The 20376-nt window shown below is 41.4% G+C and overlaps 1 protein-coding gene across 8 annotated transcripts in view; it reads left to right on the top strand.

Annotated features, from left to right (window-relative positions):
• Window positions 1-19971, top strand: part of ELMOD1 (ELMO domain containing 1) — a 64510-nt gene extending 44539 nt beyond the window's left edge. For 7 of the 8 annotated variants that reach the window (XM_055701570.1, XM_055701567.1, XM_055701569.1 and 4 more), the window contains 7 exons: window positions 3725-3854; window positions 6895-7028; window positions 8826-8894; window positions 9178-9201; window positions 11317-11367; window positions 12867-13000; window positions 18590-19971. In XM_055701570.1, the coding sequence (XP_055557545.1) occupies window positions 3725-3854; window positions 6895-7028; window positions 8826-8894; window positions 9178-9201; window positions 11317-11367; window positions 12867-13000; window positions 18590-18762 (715 nt within the window). In that variant the 3' untranslated portion in view covers window positions 18763-19971. The remainder of the gene's footprint in view (window positions 1-3724; window positions 3855-6894; window positions 7029-8825; window positions 8895-9177; window positions 9202-11316; window positions 11368-12866; window positions 13001-18589) is intronic. The other variant, XM_055701573.1, reaches the window with a different exon arrangement.
• Window positions 19972-20376: the final 405 nt, after the last annotated feature.

Here is a 20376-nt window from a genome sequence, read left to right on the forward strand (position 1 = left end):
CTGACACAAACCTTTGTAATTACAAGCATATATTTCAAAAGTAGGTGATACCACTTTTGTGGTGGCCTTACCTCTCAGCCCCTAGCTTAAGGCACAAAACTTTCTAGGTCAGGAATCTGTGTGAGAAATGTTGAGGGTTGTGTTATTCAGCTGATCAGTCTGAAGTTCACTCCTCTTCCCAAACCTGAAATAGATATACATAATCCAGCATAGGCATCCATAAATTGATAGCTGCTTTTCTTTAAGTGGTCAGCAGCATCAACAGTTAAGGTGGTCCTAAGGCAACAACAAAACCCAAAATCTCAGTTGGAAAAATATAATAGTTTTTTGTTGTTTCATTACAGAAATGACCCCCCAGCACTGCCCCCCAGTGAAAAAGACAGTAACTCTGTATTCCTAAAATGAGGCTTTACTGATCATAAAGGAAACAGAGTACACTGAGTGTCTCTCTGACTTGAGAGACAACTGTTGTGGACATCACCACTGTCTACCTGGATGGAAAAAATAGCAGCCCAACCATTAAAGAAGGGAAGAAAGTAAGAGAAACAAAACAAAGAGAGCACCTCATTTTCATAGATGAGAAGCCCTGTGAGGTTTTCCTGGGAGTGGGCGCAGAGCTTTTCCAGGGGTGTCTCCTCACAGGACCTTGCCCACACAACTTTCAAAGGGAGGGCAATGAAAAAGCAACTGCTTCAAGTAGGTGCAAGGCCCTGCTGCAAGGCTGGCCATCTGAGGAGGGTATCGCAGTTCTGGTACTCTTGTATTGCACAGGATGCAGATAGCTGAAATTCAGAAAAAAAAATCAGTGACGGCAAAATTAGCAAAGATGACATACAAGGAAAAACTATAGGATGTAAACGTGCACAGTTCAGAGCCTGGCCTGTGGATATCAGTAACTGCAGCATTAGCAATCAGGCTGATTCAAGTACTCACTTCTCAGTGTTGGACCCCTGGGTAACTGGGTGGAATAATTCAAGGAAAAACAAGGAATTCATTAAAATGGTATTTTGTATGACACTGGAGATCACCACCTGATTCTTCTCATGGCATTGCCTTTGGTGTCTGAAGAAATGCTGTCTTCCAGAAGAGACAGTGCAAGGGTGCAAATGATTTATGCTTGCTTGAATCAGTCCCTTAAACCTGAAGTTATGTTTTGAGTGATCTGGTCCTAATATTAGAAAACAACAACAAAAAAACCCCCACGACTGAACTATCTTTTTTGTTTAATGCTAGTGGTGTTCATGTGCTTAGCTCAGAACAAATGCCTAATTGCTCTGGGGCTAGAACCCTTGCATTCAACATTTTGCAGGACTGAAGCTTTCATCCCCATTCCCCCTCATACACTCCATGCAGTCTGGTGAAATATTTTCTCAAAACAGTGAGGAATGGGGGCCTGTGAAAAGTAGTGCAGCATACAGAGAAGCACACCCTGTCACTAAATTGCTCCTTGTATTAAATTTATTACAGTTCTGTTAAAACTTCAGTGCAGATGCTTAAAGTTTACATGTAAAAGCCATTTATCTTTTACTAAAGTTTTTTGGAGAAGTTTCAGCCGGTCAGCTATTTCTTTAGCCAGGATTAAGGGAAATTCATTGGCTTTCCTACTCTTGAACATAAAAAAACCCTGCATCCACACTGTCTTGTTCTGAAGCTCTGGCCTTCCCTTGCATAGTAGAGAACTGAAATCTCCTGGGGTAAGGACAAGGGGACATATGTCATGCTGTATGTGTTTCTGCAAATCTGTATGCAGTCATTTTTGTTAATGTAGCATCTTTGCAGCGCTGAACTAGCATCCCAGGGGTGTTTGCACTGAGCTGTTCCTAAAGGCTGGGGATTGCTGTGACCTGAAGAGGAGGCAGCCCGCAGTTATTTCCCTTTATCAATGCCTCTGAGATAAATGTGTATATTTAGTGGTGGGAACAAGTAGGCTGAGTAACCAGGTGGTGACACGTGCACTAACTATGGAAGCAGTCTGTGAAATACTCCCAGTTTTGGACTCTCCTCCATCTGGTGGAGCACCTGGAGCAGAGTGTGATGGCTGTGCAAGTCCAAGCAGGTTGCTCCTGTGCTTCGAGAACTGCTGCCACCAGCACAGGGATGTCAATGAGGAGGTGTGGGGCATCAGCAGCTCACGCATATCCTCTGTTTGGCAGGAAGGAGAGTAAAAGCTTAACTGATAGGAGAGTGGGGAAGCTAATTCCACACCCACCACCCACCCACCACCCATGAATAACATTGCATGGAGCATTTCACTGGCTTTAGATAAAGTGCAAATATGGCCTGCTTTGTATATGTTGTGCAACTTGGAACTTAGTTATACTTACTTTTTAAATATTAATCTGATCTGTTTTGCTACTGCCTGTGGTGTTGTGCTCTAAACTACTCTGAGGTCATGGAATAGTTAAAAACATTACAAGCTGTGGTTTAGTGATGCACTACAGTAATTGACATGCAGTCTTGTCAGGCTTTTCAGCCTTCTTTGAAATGCAGCCTTTCTGTAAAACTGTAGGGTACAGCGAGTGATGCGTGGGGGGGGAACCAACAACCAAAGGGAGGGAAGACACTGCATAGGTTATTCTTAAAGGATTATAACCCTAAATAGCATAAAATTGCCACAAGAGAAATGGCCTAATGATGACATCTCTGATTCTGTAGATTAATATAAAAAGATAAGTAGTGAAAATCCTTCTGCTTAGAAAATCTAACAGTATTACAGAATAAACAAAATGTTTCTGTATATGAAACAGGACAGATGAGGAACTTGTGCAGCTTAGTATCAGTGCAGTGCTTTGTGTTCCACAGAGCAACAAGGGTATAGATTTAGCTGTGCCCTACAAATTAATATTAGGCATTCATATAATTTCAGAAATTAGTAAAAATGAAAGGATTTATTCCCATATACAATTAAATATTCTTATGAGCGTGGCAACTGTGTACTGCATGACTTCTATTGAATATTATAAAAGCTTAACCTAAAACTGAGTAAGCTGTTGTAATTTAGAGCCTTGGGAGCTACATCAAATATGAGGGTTTTGTGTTGTTTTTTCAGAGTTGTTTTTTTTGGTGTGTTTGGTGGATTTTTTTAATGATGCATCAGGAAACGTAAAAAGGAAACATAAAATCTGCATTACAATGGAAAGAGAGCCATTATAGTGATTCTTAACAGGAGACCAGAAAAAAATGCTGCCTAGAGGCAGATCTTTCAACTATGTTACTTTGGGGTTTTGGCTTTTTTATGCTAGCTTTTGTGGCATGCTAGGAAAATGAATTTTTTTAGCTTTCTGCAGAGTTTCCTCACTCCTCCCCCGCTTTTAAGTTTGTGTCTCTGGTCTTGGGGCATTGTTTGAGAACCTGCCGTTTGAATAGGGGAAAGGATTCGGTGATTTGCTTGACGCAGGCATTCAGTGCTGCTGTGTGTAGTTATAATGAGACTTCAATGTGAAAATTCACTGTTCAAAGTTTAAAAAAAAATCTACATTTTATCATCTGAGGAAGGCACTAAATAACACTGTGCATTTCACAAGGCCTTGTTTAATTTAATATTGATCTTTTGGGGATTCTCCCATTGTAATGAAATTGTTAGAGTACCAACTCATTGATGTAACATATATTATATGTATATGTATAATGTATGTAACATATATTAAATAGGTATGTACATGGTTGTGCTGTTTCATGGCTACATGTGATTGAGTTAGATTGTGTTGCTGCTTTTCCCCCTGAGGTTGGCAGTATCTCTTCAGGCATGCCTGCTGCAGATTGTGGGGTACAGAAATCTGATTGCAGAGGTTGAAAAGCTGCGCAGAGAGCCATATGATTCAGAGAATCCGCAACATGAGGAAATGCTTGTGAAGGTAGGCACTTAAGGGCATCCTTTATTCATGTTGGCTCCAAACAGCCTGGTTTATAAAGGTCTGTAAAACATCAAGAGGTATTGTCACCTTCCTCCATCGCGTACCTGTTTTAAGATAAGGCTATACAGCATATTAATCTGGTCTGGGTGTAACACCTGACAAGCAAGCAGCTTACTCCCTGGTTGATGAATGTGTGTCCCTTGTCTTGACTGTATCTAGGCACTGGATACCAAGCTCTTACTGCAGATAATAGCTCTGTACTGTAAGCTCTGGAAAAATAGCCCTATGTTCTACTTCAGTACACCTTTCTTCAGTGTGAGGACAGTATTTTTCTTTCTTAACTGGAATAAACTTGTCTTTTTTCTTTTTTTTTTTTTTTCCCTCCCCCCCTTTCAATCTCTTTTATTTTTTGAAGATACCGTCTATGTATCCCAATGGCAAACCTCTAGCTTTCATTGTGTGGGATGGAAGGGTGACTTAATGCTTTTACTTACCTCATGCTTTCAGGAAAGCCTTGCACTGGAGCAGATGATAAAATTATTTTTTTCAGGAAGATGATCTTGAAGTCATAAGCAGAGTGAGAGCTAGAGAGCTCTTATATGGGAAAGGAACTGAGAAAAGAATAAAGGGGGTGGAAAATAGTCTTAATAGCAAGTCCCAGTATTTCTTCTTATCCTGTTTCTGACCATAGCTAGTGCAAGATGCTTCAGAGAAATGGCAAGAAACATAAAATAGTGATAATGAGCTTAGCTACAAGTAAAATTTCATCTTGCAGAATTTTCAGAGGTTTTAATAAAAACATAACACCTTTTTGGGTTTTCTAAAATATTTTCAAAAAAAGTATTGAAAACTCAAACACTTCTTATCTTTTGTCCCCATCTGACCTTGGCTGGGATTTTTAGAGCACATGATGATGAAGCTGTCTTCCACGCTCTGGCTTGCAGTGTAGTTCTTTGCACAAGTTACAGTGGGAGATTCTAGAAATTTACCTTAGTTCCTTGGGCTTTTGGGTACTTTAAAAAAAATCCCAGTAGGCATCATACATAAGCACTTATGGATGCAAATGACTATATCTGAAAAATGCTTCAAATGGTCAAAGAGTTCCTGTAGGTGTCTGGAAAGCTGTCTTTAAAGTTGACTCCTTGCTGGGAGGTGGGGGTCTTGCTGAGGAGTCAAAATCCAGAGCTATCCCTGAAGGACTGCTCTAGTCACCAGGTAGGATGGAGCAGATGGACTCCTCCGGGCGTGGAGTGGGCTTTAACTAAAAGGACACACAGATTTACTCAGTAAGCCTGTATCTTGGAGGTGGGACCTCCAAGGTTCCAGGATACAATATTGGTTCCTGAAAATACCAGGTACCTGGCTGCAGGTTTAATGATCGCCTTTGGCTCCAGGAAAACATTCCTAAATACACTGGGCATCTGGACTGCCCAGAGAACAAAAGTTGGGCCTGAGGATGGGATCACAGGTGAGAAGCAAGGAGCTGGCTGTGGTCTCCTTCCTGGCCACTCAGCCTGAGGGCCAGGTCCTGGTTCTTAGATGCTCCTGAGAGTCATGTCAGAAATTGTGTGGTCATGTGAGTGCTTTAAAAACATAACTGTGTGAGAATAAAAGCAGAATGGAAACTGAGCATTTCTCAAGAGGGAAGATTAAACAGTGCAGCTTATGCTGTAAAATTCATAATGTTGAAGAAAGTATCAGTTCACCATCTGCCTCCAGTGTAACCTGTGTATTAGCACTTCTTTACAGCAGGCATTTTGCTTTTGTGAATTCTCATGTCAAATAGAAATATGTCCAAAGGTTTCATTTGGTTTTCAACCCAGGCTGGGGAAGAATAGGTCAGTTGGTTTTCATTCCTTCTAGGCATTCTGCTAAGTGATTCCTGCAATGGGTAATTCAAGTTCCTAGTGTCTATCATTTATTCATGTTTATCAGGAGGGCACTTTATGAATGAGAGAAAGATTAATTTAATGTGTTTCAACTAATGAATAATACTGTATTTACTATTGATGGATGAACAAGATGCAAACAGGATTTAAACAACGATGCTTTATGCAGTCATTACAAAGAGAACCATTAAAATTTTAGCCTTCCTAAGGCACTTCATTTTAAATGCAGTTAGAATTGCTAAAATTAATAAAATTTATGGGGGTTTTATTTGGAAAATAGGCATACAGCTCTTTCCCTTGGGTAGGTTTTGTCGAAGTGCATTTCTTGAGACTCACCAACTCATGTTTTACAGAGAACACCTGATTTCTTAACACACTTTGGAAAGGATGAGTGTGTGATATGGCACATGAGATGTACAGAAAGGTATTGATTTGTCAGATGTGTCAATTTAGGCTGCTTCTAGGTGCCTAGCAACATGATATTTAGGCGCTAAAGTTGCTGGACCGGTGCAACTAAGTGGATTTATTCCAGCTGAGCATCTGGCTTATTAAATCACTTTGTCCTTTTTTTTTTTGTCCTTTTTTTTAATGCAAGATCAATGAATGATTTACCCCTTAGTTAAATATGAAGGTGGCACATACTATTCTTGTATGGATATTTATTTTTTTTTTTACATGCTCAGATTTGCTTTTCAGCACTGTGGTAGCCAAGTCAGCACTCTCGATTTATAACCTTTCCAGAGACTTGCAAAAGATGCTGGAGAAAAGATTGCTGCAGAGCCTCAGGGACTGAGAGATGATTGCCTGCTTCTGTCAGTGATTTATAACCAAATTCCAGTCCATTCCTGTCTCTGCTTATGGAGGCAGAGGCTAGTTTGATGCACAAAGCATGAGCAAAACAAGTCCTTGTGTGAGATGTTCCAGCAGCTGCTGATAAGGTTGGAAGAGCCTTGTATGGCTGAAACATCTGCAATACTTCAGAGTGGTCTGGGATTCCCCCCACCCTCTCACCCCCAAGAATTTAATTTGATTTTGTTTGGGTTGCTGGCATAGCAGTGCAGTGATGTAACATCTTAGCTTGGTTTAAAAAGAAGAAAAAGATGTACTAACATGTGGATGTTTAATTATGTTTTTACCTGTAATCTTCCTAGTTGTGGAAATGCTTGAAGCCCAATTCCCCACTGAAAGCTCGGATTTCAAAGCAGTGGTGTGAAATTGGTTTCCAAGGTGATGATCCTAAAACAGACTTTAGAGGGATGGGTCTCCTGGGATTATATAACTTGGTGTAAGTATGTTCCTCTGTGAATGGGTTTATGTGTGTCTGAAGTCGTGAAAAGCAGCATTACTTGCAGATTTTTAGCAAGTCTGTGGGAATAACTTAAAAAATGTTAGGGTCTTCATAGAAAAAAATTATTTGCTAGCCCAGTTTTTGGAGGGTTTCTCTTCTTGAAGGGGTCTCTTTTCTTTCAGTATTCCTAATTCAACTTGAAAATACTGCACTTTTTTTTTTTAGTTTCTCTGTGACACAGTTAAATTGGCACTTTTCCCACAAGAAAGAAACTGTAAAGTATATTTTCACCAATATCTAGATCTCATTAAACAAAATGTCCTGGAATTGGGTAGGTGGGAGGATTATGTTACTGCTCAGTTGGGAATTTCATGCTGAATTCTTAAGCAAATGTTGTGGTTTGACCCCAGCTGGCAAACAAGTACCACGCAGCTGCTCACTCATACACACACGCACACACATGCCCCCAGTGGGATGGGGAGGAGAATCAGAAAAAGGTGAAACCTGTGGGTAGAGGTAAGAACAGTTTAATAATTAAAATAAAATATTAGTAATTGTCATGAGAGAGGAAAAGAGGAATAGTACCCAAGAAAACCAAGCGATGCACAGTACAAGTGTTCACCACCCACTGACTAATACCCAGCCAGTCCCCAGGCAGCAATCAGCCCCTCCCGGCCAACTCCCCCCAGTTTATATACTGAGCATGACGTTCTGTGGTATGGAATATCCCTTTGGCTAGTTCAGGTCAGCTGCCCTGACTGTGCTCCCTCCCGGCTTCTTGTGCACCTGCTCCATGGCAGAGCACGGGGAACTGAAAGTCCTGGATTCGGAGTGAGCGCTGCCTAGCAGCAACCAAAGCATCAGTGTCTTACCAACACTATTCTCATACTAAGTCCAAAACACAGCACTGTACCAGTTACTGGGAATGAAATTAACTCTGTCCCAGCTGAAACCAGGACAGAAAGACACTTGAAAATCAGCCACTGATGGCAGGTTTCTGTAGTTGGACTACTACTTCAGTTTCTGTTGACATTCAGAATGAAGCACTGAGTTTACGTCACTTTTCAGCCTGATGCATGCCAGGTGTTGGTACCTGTGTTGGTATCTGTGGTTGGTAATTTGGGAATCTGTCAATGTTTGTTACTTCCTCCAGCCCTTGTATCTGCTGCTGGTAGTTACATAACTTAGAATCATTTGGTAAAATAACATCTCCCAATGAGGGGGAAAAAGAATACTTTTCTGCTTTTACAGACTTTAAGGATATAAATCATCTACTGTCCGTATGTTGTTCTCTAGTAAAGCTCAGCTGAAGGTCTGAACTCTTGACTCTGGCTTTGAACTTCTATTGGAGATGAATCCCTATCATGTATTTCATTCTCAGTCTCCTGTGATAACTCTTATCTTGCTTAATAAATCTGCCAGGTCAAGAAGCCTCAACTGCTTTCTCTTGAGCTCATGAGCAAGATGAGAAAGAGCTTTCTCTTTCTCATAAGCAGCGAACATGTTCTGGTAATAAGCAACTGATTTTCTGTAGGGTGGGTAGAAAGGGAACTTCAGTAATGCGCATTCACTAAGCACTTACAGGATTGCACTTGCAATTTGAGGCTGCTTCTAACTTTCATCTTGGGGTCAGAGTGGTAGCTCAGTGAATTTAACTGGTTAAATGCTCCTCATACTGCATAACGCAGGTAGTGACTATTTAGAAGGGTGTGCATAGACAGCTTGGTATGACTTAAAATGATTTTTTTAAAAATTGTTTCTTTAACAATTTATTCTAACCATATATATCTACAGGTATTTTGCAGAATGGGACACTGAGGTAGCTCAGGAAGTTCTCTGTGATTCTCTTCAGCCTAAATACAGGTAATGCTGGCAACAAGAAAAAATAACTTGAGTGCAGTGTGCTGGCTGGTGTTTGGGGAAGGGGGCTGGGGTTTTTATCTTCTAGTTGGGTTATGTTTGGGTATTGCCACATGATCTCTGTTTTCAAGTACTGATCCAGAAAACTGATCAAGTTCAAGAAGCAAACTTGTATATCAAATCTTAGAAATAAAGTGTTAAATGTTTTCACTTAGTCTTCTAATTTCAAGTGATTTTGTGTTTTTATTTACCTTTCTTTTAATTCTTTTGTCTTTTCATAATGAAGGGAAGTCACTAAGAAGGAACTAAGGTATTTTTTTTCTTTTTTCTTAGTTTTATGATACCATACATGTAAATAAAGTTCAAACCATACTGCAATTTGGCATGTTAAACTGAAAAGTCTCTGTCGCAACACAGAGATCCACATTCCTTTCTCTAAAGTTAACTCAAACGTAGCTGATGGTGCAGCACTGGCTGCCTGTGAGGACGCTTGTATACAAGCTTGCTTGACGTAGCTAAAGCACTGTATTTTAGACCTATTTAGTACCAGGCTTAACGAACAAAATTTGTGTGACTTTTACATGTAGGAAAAAACTAAGCAGTGCCACTATGATCACAACAGCTGTGACTAATTTGATAATCAAAAGTAGTTGAGGCCAAGGACTTAGCACAGCTGAAGAGCCCCTTTATTTCTAGTCACATACTCTGTATGCCTTGACTAATGATGGGTCTAATCTGGCTAGTCCGTTGTCCTAACTGTTGAGAGATCAGGTACCTTCAAGAAGCAGGAATTTTGTGTTGTGAATGATCTGTGGGTAGAAGATTTATTCCATAATTGTTGGGGGAGTGGGGAGGAAATAACTCTTAGCCAGTTACATAGTGATCAGTTGCTTTAAAAGACACATTTTTTCTGCCAGTAATGTTGGATATCTATATAGCAGGTGCACATCTGAATCCTGTGAAGCTTTTGATCTCCTCAGTATTTTGTGGTTCAGTTTACAATGGTAATTCTGTGGCAAAAAGCACTTGGAACACGTTAGTGTTCTTCATTAACATGTTTGATTACCAGACTGTCTTGGAGTGTGAGCATGTGCAATTTCTATCTCTTGAAGGAGCATTCAGTAGAAGGTAGATGTTGCTGGTGGTGCCCATGGTGTTCCTCCTGGTATGGTTGCTTAGCAGCCGTGCTGGTTTCTGATGTGTTCATGATCAATGTAATTTCTGTTTTGTTGAACTTGTACACATCCTACATGTGTACATGTGCCACCTTTATTATTCAGCGTTTGCTTGGGGTTTTGTAACTGATGTTATGCCACAGCCTTCAAAGATGGTTAAGATTTTAGAGAATGAGTGAAGACTGATGTATTCCTGTATGCTAAGCTTTGTCCTCGCGTATGCCACCTGGTAACACTCAGCTCAGGATGGGTGTGAACCTATTGGCACTTTAAATACTTAATGGCAGCTGTTTCTAAATACAATACTTAGATGAAGCTCAGGGGATTGTTTTTAGTGTAATATATACTTATTGTAGTTTCAGTATAGTCCAAGAACAGCGCTTTCACGCATAACTATAATTTGGGATCTCGAGCTTGCAAACTCTGATCTGCCTTACCAAGGCAAAACTCCCACAGGAATGTTTAAGTTGTAGCCCACTGGTTAGGGTCAGTTCTGTGCCTGCTTTTAGCTGATGGTAAATGCAGGCAGTGGTTTCTGCTAAACTTGCTCCATTTGAGCATGTTAAAATCTGTTTAGTGGGATGTCGGCTGGTTGCAGCAACTCTTTTAAATAAAAATGTTGTTGAACAGCAGAAATTTAGTCTGAAATCAATCTGTTCCCAACTAATTTTATTTTAAGGGAGGGACCTTCTGTGTCCTTGAAACATTCTGCATTATTGTGCCAAACAGGAAATACTGTTCCTTATTTTTTTGGCTGTTGAATGGTTTCTAATTTGGCTGGACATAACAAGGGAGCACTGTTAATTTTTGATGCCTCAGGTGAATCATGCCTCCAGTGATGAGTGTCATGTATATCTTTGAAAAGACAAACTGAACCTATCTTTGGTTAGTGAAAAGAAATGTAGTATTTTCAATTTTTTGAATAGCTCAGACTTAATTGAAGTGGATCATCTTTGCGATCAATATAGAAAATAACTGGCTTCTACTGAGAGCATTGTTGTAGGCACATACTTTGCGATGATGGGACAAGTTTATCAGCAATATTGTAAAGCCAGTTAACAATTTCAAGTCTTTTTATACTAAAATGCATTCAGTCAGAAGCAGAGTTAAATCTGATTAGCAGTCTCAATTGAGTTAAAATACCATGTTCAGTCAATATCATAATATCAAAGAAATGGAAAGAAAATATTTGTCACTTAGTAATGCATGGCAATATCTGGATTTAATTTTTCTTTTTTTTCCCTACTCAGCCAATACAGCAAAGCTGAATGGGAGAAGAAAAAGTTTGATAAGGCAATTGGGTAAGTTGAAAAATCTTCTTAAAGTTGCCAAAACCACAACAGTTAACAATGATGCTGTATATTTGAGGGGGGAGAAAGATATTTCCTGGTTACTTTTTAAAGGAAATTTCAGTGTATGTACTAACATGTATTGTCTTAACCACACCTTGATTTTGATCAAAGATTACTGGAAAAAAGAGTTTGAAGTATGTATTAGAGAAAAGTAACCCAAAAAAGTCGTAGCAAGGAGAAGCTTTCTCTCTATGCTATGAATAGTGCAGTGATGAATAACTGTTTAATCTTCTTAACACATAATGTGATAGAGTCTTACTTTTTACTGTCACAGCCAGGTTCTGATCTGCTTTCAGGAAGGTATAATACAGAAGAAATTGTAGTGAGGGTTTTTTTATTCTTTAGTAGGTTTGGTACAGTTGCAGTATTCATGAGTATAGAACTGCATGTTCCTTCTCGGTGTATCAGAAAATCTGTAATACAACATTTTAATGCCCAGCTTTCACTTTTCTGTGAAACTTGCCAGTGGGCCTCATGATGCAGTTAACTTCTGGACCTTTTATTATTTTTTCCTCCTATAATATATGAAAGATTAAAGAAAATGAAAGTATTTGGGTTTGCGTGATAGATACAGTTGAAAAAATATCCAGGACAATCTATAGAACTAGACAGCTGTGTCTAGAGGAGGGGGGAAAAAATGCTGAACAACTAAACAAGTTTGCTTCTATCTCTAAATGTCAGTGTGGGATATTATATGTTTTCTTGGGAAATAGTCACTGCCAGAAATGTCAAGTTCTTTATGCAACAGGCTCACAAATTAAGAAATAACTTCAGATTTCTGAGTTCTGATTTGCCTTAATATACGTTTCTTGTTGATATCTCTTAGCAGGAGTTTGCTTCATGAGTCTCGTTTTCTTATTTCTGTTTCCAGTGTGCTCTGATTTAGGTTTTTGCCTGTTTTCTGGCCTGAGTGTCTAGTTCTCTGTTAGGAAGAAATTGGAGGTGACTCAGCTGGATCTTTTTCACAGGCTTTTTAGCTGTATGAATGCCTGTATAGGACTCGTTGAAACCTGATGCTCCTAACTGTAGGTAATGAATTCCAGTGGGGCAGGTGGATTAAAATAGCAAATGATGGGTCACCCTGCAGACACAGCCACCGTGTGGAGTGCTTGCCCTGTGTCAGAGGCAAGTGCAGGAGTACAGGGATGTCTGGGCTTGTTCTTATTCCATAGGAATTAATCTGTGCGGCTCCACTGAAAATCCTATCCTGGCATAGTGATAAAACTCCCGTTTTCGCTGCAACCATATGTTTCACAAGGGAAACACTGCCATTAGAGCATACAAAGCTAGCAGGATGTTTTTCTTGTTTTTCACACCCTCCACCTTGGAAACCTACAAAGGAGAGAATTAATACACCTTAGTAGCAGGCAAAAACTGCAATGTCAGTGTCAACAGTGTATTTTGTAGTTCACTTCTTTCTTATATGTTGCTGCTTCTTTTTCTTACAGCTATTCCTTTGCTATTGTGGGCATTAACATAACAGACCTGGCATACAACCTGCTTGTGAGTGGAGCTCTGAAGACCCATTTCTACAATGTTGCTCCAGAAGCACCAACACTAACTCACTTTCAGCAGACATTCTGTAAGTGGCAGGGGGGCAGGGGGTGGAAAATAGGTAATTTTTATTCCTGCTAACACTTTTTTTACTACCCATGCTTTTTACAAAATAATAATAATCTGCTGACACAGCACAGACTGTCATGCTAGTCTTGCTCTCATGTATTTATGATAATTGGATTCAGTTCTTAGTTGTGATGGATGCCACTACTAAATGAAGGGGTGAAACAAAACAACCAAACACCACTGCCACCACCCAAAAAAACCCCGCAAACAAAAAAAAACCCACCAAGTGCCTGAACAAATGACCTTCCTGTCTTCATAGAGTGGTTTTAAATAATAATAATAAACTAAATGTACTTTAAAGAGCTTCTGGACATTGCTTCCCCATGAATTCAACTGTCTTTAAGGTATTTGTATCTACATTCAAGAGTTAGCCTCCACCCTTCAGTAGAGTTGCCCCCTCCTCAAAATAATGCTTTCTTAGTCCTTTCCCCTGTATTAAGTACCCCTTCTACAGCACAGGCTAGCTGTGTATCCTTGCAAACTGAGAGCAAAACTTCTAATATTTTTCAATGTATAGGCAAGAAACTGATAATAAGATGTCAAGACATGCTTTCTTCCACACGACAACTGCAGAGGTTTTGTTGTTTTTGGGGTTTTGTTTGGTGTGGGTGTTCTTTTTTTAAGTCTGGCTACTTGGATAACAGATTTTTGTTTGCAGCTATAATATTTTCTTATTGCTTAACTGGATAAATAGCAAATGTTAGTGTCTTGTGCATCTCTTCCATTAAAACAGTACTGAATTTTCAGAATAAGGATGCTATTAATAAGACTCATTCACCCAAAATCTTATGTGGGCAGATACCATACTGTAGCAGAGCTCACACTTTTGCAGTTGTTTCTGGGTTGCTTCCCTAGGTAGGCTGGTGGTATGAACTCTGGGCAGTTCAGCTGCTAATCTTTTGTCATTGGTGGTGCTTGGCTTGAAAAATAAGAAAAGACAGGTAAGTACCTACCTAAATCTGCACTTACACGTCTTCAGGTCATCTTTTGATAGGAAAGTTTATTGTCTTTTCACCATGTACCTGACATGCCTGTGGCCTTATGAATTGATGTATATAGTATGATTGGTTTGGCTCCCATATCTCCTAGTTCCTAGCCTTTGTTCTGCAGGAAACTTCACCTTACCTGGAAATACAGTACAGTAGAGAGAAAAACAGTCTAGGAGGTTCCTGGAGTGTGTGGAAGATAACCTCCGGGCACAGCTGGTGAGCCAGCCAACTAGGGAAGACACCTCGCTGGATCTGTTGATTGCGAACAGAGGAGGACTGGCGGGGAATGTGATGACTGGAGCCTGTCTTGGGCATAGCGATCACAAAATGACAGGGTTTTTCATTCTCGGAGAAGTAAGGAGGGGGATCAGCAGAGCTGCCACCTTGGACTTCCGGAGGGCAGATGTTGGTCTGATTAGGAGCCTGGTTGGCAGAGTCCCTTGGGAGGCACCCCTGAAGGGCAAAGGAGTCCAGGAAGGCCAGTCCTTCTTCAGGAAAGAAATCTTAAAGGCGCCGGAGCTGGCTGTCCCCATATGCTGGAAGACAAGCCCGTGGGGTAGAAGACCAGCCGGGCTGAACAGAGAGCTTTGGCTGGAACTCAGGGGGGAAAAAAAAGGAGAGTTGATGACCCTGGGAAGGAGGGGCAGGCAACTCAGGAGGACTGCAAGGAAGCTGTGAGGTTATGCAGGGAGAAAATGAGAAGGACCAAGGCCAGTGAGAACTTAATCTGGCTACTGCCATAATAGACAACAGAAAATGTTTCTGTAAATACTTGAGAAGGGCTAAGGAGAATCTCTGTCTTCTATGGCATGTGGGGGAAACCACAGTGACAAAGGGCGAGGAAGAGGCTGAGGTACTCGATGCCACCTTTGTCTCAGTCTTTAATAGCAAGACCAGTTGTGCTCAGGGTACCCAGCCCCCTGAGCTGAAGGACAGGGGCAGGGGGCAGAATGAAGCCCCCAGAATCCAAGGGGAAAGGGTCAGGCACCCGCTACAACACTTTGGTACACACAAGTCTATGGGGCCAGATGGGATCCACCCAAGGGCGCTGGCAGAGCTGGCAGAAGTGCTGACCCGCCACTTCCCATCAGTTATCATTAGTCCTGGCTAACCAGGTGACTGGAAGTCAGCAAACGTGACATCCACCTGCAAGAAAGGCCAGAAGGAGGATCTGGGGAGCTAGAGGCTGCCAGCCTGACCTCGGTGCAGAGGAAGGGTGTGGAGCAGGTCATCTCAAGTGCCTTTATGCAGCATGTACAGGACCACCGGGGGATCAGGCCCAGCCAGCAGGGGGTTATGAAAGGCAGGTCCTGCTTGACAGACCTGATCTCCTTCTACGGCAAGGTAACGGGCTTTGTGGATGAGGGAAGGGCCGTGGATGTTGTCTGCCTGGGCCTTAGTAAAGCCTTTGACAGGTTTCCCCACGCAGTCTCCTGGAGAACCTGGCTGCCTGTGGCTTGGGTGGGAGCAGTCTGTTCTGGGTAACCAGCTGGTTGGACGGCCAGGCCCGGAGAGCGGTGGTGAACGGGGTTCAATGCAGCTGGCGGCTGGTCACACGTGGTGTTCCCCAGGGCTCAGTACCGGGGCCAGTTCTGTTTAATATCCTTATCCATGATCTGGACAAGGGGCTTGAGTGCACCCTCCCTGAGTCTGCAGAGGACCCCAAGTTGGGCGGGAGTGTTGATCTCCTTGAGGGTAGAAAGGCTCTGCAGAAGAATCTGGACAGGCTGGATGGATGATGGGCCGAGGCCAGTGGTGTGAGGTTCAACCAGGCTCAGTGCCGGGCCCTGCCCGTGGGTCACACCAGCCCCAGGCAGCGCTACAGGCTGGGGCAGGGGGCTGGGAACTGCCCGGTGGGAAAGGGCCTGGGGGTGCTGGCTGACAGCCGGCTGGGCATGAGCCCCCAGTGTGCCCAGGTGGCCAAGGGGCCAGCAGCGTCCTGGCTGGTGTCAGAAACAGTGTGGCCAGCAGGGCCAGGGCAGTGACCGTCCCCTGTACTGGGCACTGGTGAGGCCGCACCTCGAACCCTGGGTTCAGTGTTGGGCCCCTCGCTGCAGGAGGGACGTCGAGGGGCTGGAGCGTGTCCAGGGAAGGGCAGCGGGGCTGGGGAAGGGGCTGGGGCACAAGTCTTCTAAGGAAACTGGGGTTGCTTAGCCTGGAGAACAGGAGGCTGAGGGGAGACCTTATCGCTGTCTACAACTACCTGAGGGGAAGTTTTAGCAAGGTGGGGGTTGGTCTCTTTTCCCAAGTAAAAAGTGAGAGGACAAGAGGAGATGGCCTCCAGTTGTGCCAGGGGAGGTTTAGGTTGGCTATTAGGAAAGAATCTCTTCAACGAAAGGATTTGAACAGGTGGTCCAGGGAAGTGGTTGAGTCACCATCCCTGGAGATATTTAAAAGATGTGTAGAGGTGGTGTTTAAGGACATGCTTTAGTGGTGAAATTGGCAGTGCTGGGTTAACAATTGAACTCAAAGATCTTAAGTGTCTTTTCCAGCTTAAACAATTCTGTGATTCTGTATCTTCCTCTTGTTTCTGGTTTCTTGACATATCTCATATCCCCCACCACTAAATTTGGGGGAGTAAGAGACATGTTTTAGTATCTTGACTGTGTCTTGTTGCTACTGCCAAAGTCTTGGCTGCAGGAGGGACTCTTCTGCTGGCTGAGCCTGAACTGTGCCCTAGGACCTGTGTGTCTGTGTACCAGTATGGCCAGTCCTTCGTAATGACTGGAGGGACAGCTGATTTTGACAGCTCTTCCCTCTACAGCCTATGCATGTATGAGTTTCATGAAATGGGATAAAACTTGCCTGGGTCTCTGGTGTAGTAATGGGCCAGTGAAGGTGGTGGATGTTCCTACGCACCCTGCCTGCCATCCTAGGAAAAAATTGAGGTTATCCTGGGAAAAACTTGGTAATCAAATGGACTTTATTGTGGAGAAAATATTAACATACAAACTTTCCTGGAACAAGGATGATTCATCCAGAGATTATTTATTTGAGTCTGACAAATCCCTGTTCTTATGCTCTTCCAGTTTCTGTCCTCTCCCTACTGCAGACATCCTAGGTTTCCTTCAAATTTCCTTCAAACCCAGACATCATTAGGTGACATTAAATGCCTACAGGCTGCCAGACTGAACTGGAAAGTCAAAATTATGTTGCCTAGCCAACTGGTAGAGGAACACAATGGTTGTACTACATGGACCTCCTAAATACTGATCCACCACGTCACCTCATCTACACCCTTCTGCCCTCTCGGCCATGAGGACATAACATGAAGCTGAGAACTGCAGCTGGCTCACTGCTCTTAGGCTCTGTTGCCTTCTCTTATTGTACGAGCAGTGTGTGAAACTGTATTGCTCAATGGCATGCTCAACACAGTCATTCCTGAAGTACAGAAGATACATCTTGGAAATCTAGATTTTTGGTGGTGAAGATCTAAAATATTTCGTATTTTATATAGTGATACATTATTTTGTAAAGGGGTTTTATTGTGCTTTTCTTTGAAAGTAAAATCTCTTGAATTGAAACAGCCTGTGGCTGTTGGAATGTATGGAAGAGATTTGAAGAGGTACTTAAAGTACCTCTTAAGTGACATCTATCAAATTGATGATGGAGGAAAAATAAGACTATGCAAATATACCTTGAAATTTAAGTTAGATATGTGTGTTGTAATTGTTATACAATAGAAATAAATGTGTAAAAGCAATCAAGCCTTTTCTACAATAAATGCCCTCACTTTTGGGGGTACTTGCACATTTTGCTGTGTTGGGATGAAAAATTATACTGCTTCAGTGCTTCATCTGCTGTGGAAGTTGGGATTAAGCAATTGGGTTCAGTTCACTGAAGTCTTAGTTCTGAATGTAATGTTTTCGCCGTCAAAGTCTTTGAGTCCAAGGACAGCACAGAACTGAGAGGGTAGAGGACTGAATCAGAGCCTGTATATTAAAATCACTTTGGAATCAAGTTTGTTCCTATAACAGGGATGTCTTACCAAAGCTAGTGGTTCTGTATATCACCATATCATTCATCTTTTCAGGATCATAGGCATAACTATTAAACAACGTTTCCAGCAAGGTCACTCACACGTAAGGTAAAATTGTGCATGAGGAGGAAGTGTTAATAAAGGCAGACATGGTGATAACTTTACCAATGAATACCTTCTTTTTTTTTTTTTTTAATGGAGAGTAAGCAATGTTCCCATGAGGAAATACCTGTGAGGCAGAACTTGAATATAACTAAAAGGCTGGTGGAGCAGTGTCAGCAGCATCTTCCCCTGCTTTTATACGCATTAGTTTAATGTTTTAGTATATGTACCTATATGCCAAGACTGGTGACTCCTTGTATTTATTGTGAAAAATTCTGCCGATGTATAACAGTCAGATTTGGAGGCTGCCAAAATGGGTTTAGTCTTGTCCCTGTATAGTGTTGTAAGGTGTCAGACCTCAGTGACCAGGATTCTTTGTGGAAATCATAATTGTTAATTGCAGTTTTCTCTCCAATTTTTGTATGTGGTCATTATCTGCTGTATTTATCTCTTCTACTTCTCCTTTATTATTTTGTAGGCTACCTAATGCATGAATTCCACAAATTCTGGATTGAAGAGGATCCGCTGGATATAATGGAGTTCAATCGTGTCAGAGAGAAATTTCACAAGCGAATCTTGAAACAGCTCCAGAACCCAGAGATGGCTCTGTGCCCTCATTTTGCTGCATCAGAAAGTTTAATCAATATGTAGTTACTCACTGGATTTTATTTGGAAACACTGTCTCACTCTTGTGTTAGATCACTGTTTAGACCATTGCTAGCATACTGAATGACCATGATGATTGTATGCATGTTTCCGGTGCGGTATTCATCTATCTTTGTCACACGTACTAGGTCCCCTTCTGCTTCTCTTGTTGGGGATTTGTCATTTTAAATGGGTGCTCATATTGCCTCATTATTGCAGTGTTACATTCTGAATCGATGTCCAGCTATCGGAGGTTTTTCTATTTTTTTTTAGACTTTCCTCATAATTCAGCATTGACAGTTGAATTGTATTTCTCTAGCTGTGTTTTTGTATATGTGGAAAAAGTAGCTGGATCTTGTATTGTGAAAGCTTTTTAACTTCTTGGTATGTTTTAAGATAACTACTGGCATTTCAAGTGAAATACATGTTTGGACCTCATCTAGAAGATAATGTGTGTAATTTAATCTGATGCAGGCGAACACATTAAAGTCCAATTTTCTCCATGCAGCCATTATATGCTTAATGCAGAATTAATGAGGCTTATGAGATACAAGTTTCAGTGAGAAGAGTTTATGCAGAATTACAATCAGACTCCACAGCTGCATGAATACCAAATGGTCTGGTGATGCTAATACATTCACAGTGAACTACAGACAGAGTCACAACTACTGCATCCTGGCAGCGGCCAAAAATTGTATCATGAGACTGTTGTCACCACCACGCTGAAGCATGGTCTAAATTCCTGCACATTCCTTTGAATATACAGGGTTTACTATTTTGTTGCATGTTGGAAGGCAACATGATTTGGTCACATTCTGCTTAGTGAATTCAGGGGGGAAAAAATCTGTATATTTTTTTGAACTACTGAAAATGTTGCTTTGGTTGTCAATTCAGCTCCTAAGAACTGGGAGGAATAATTAATTAGAAGGTTTAAAGCAAAACCATGTGAGTTTCCCAGACTACTTATAAAAAAAAATTTAAAATGGCAGACTGGCTTTTTTCTAAAAACATAAATGAGTATAAGTGTCTGACACTGAGATTGTGTGGTATATTGAACAGCATCTACCATGGCATTTCATACCCATGGTATTTTTTACCTTCTAAGCAATCAATTTTAGTATTATATGTTTGTGTAAATCACTTGCATATGGAGATTAAATTGAGTAGTGTCCAACTACTTGTGAATTATATGAATAAATTATATGTCATTCTAAATTGAAGCACTGTGGGTTTTATTTTTGAGATATGCAGGAATACAGATGAAAGCTATTTTACTCTAATGGGTCAGGTAAAAGGGGATGTAACAGTTTTGTGGTACTTCCCTAGTCTGAGGAGTGATCTGAACTTCCTTGGGTCAGGTTCTTTATATCTTTTCTAGTTGCAGTTTGGACTATTGCTTTATAAGTTAAAAAATAAAGCAATGGGAGTGGTTGAAGTTCTTGGAGAAACTCCTCCTTGGATTTAAGAAAAAGAATGAGAGGACAGAAATCTAATATGGGGATCAGGACTTCTCTGCAGTACTGAAAATTCACACTCGTGGAGTTAATCAGGAAAGCTCTGTGGGTGTTGTGACAATTAGTTTTCTCCAATGAACTTGGAAGTATGGAACTGGAAATATTA

The sequence above is a fragment of the Falco cherrug genome, chromosome 2 (assembly GCF_023634085.1).
Source record: "Falco cherrug isolate bFalChe1 chromosome 2, bFalChe1.pri, whole genome shotgun sequence".
Taxonomy (NCBI): Eukaryota; Metazoa; Chordata; class Aves; order Falconiformes; family Falconidae; genus Falco; species Falco cherrug.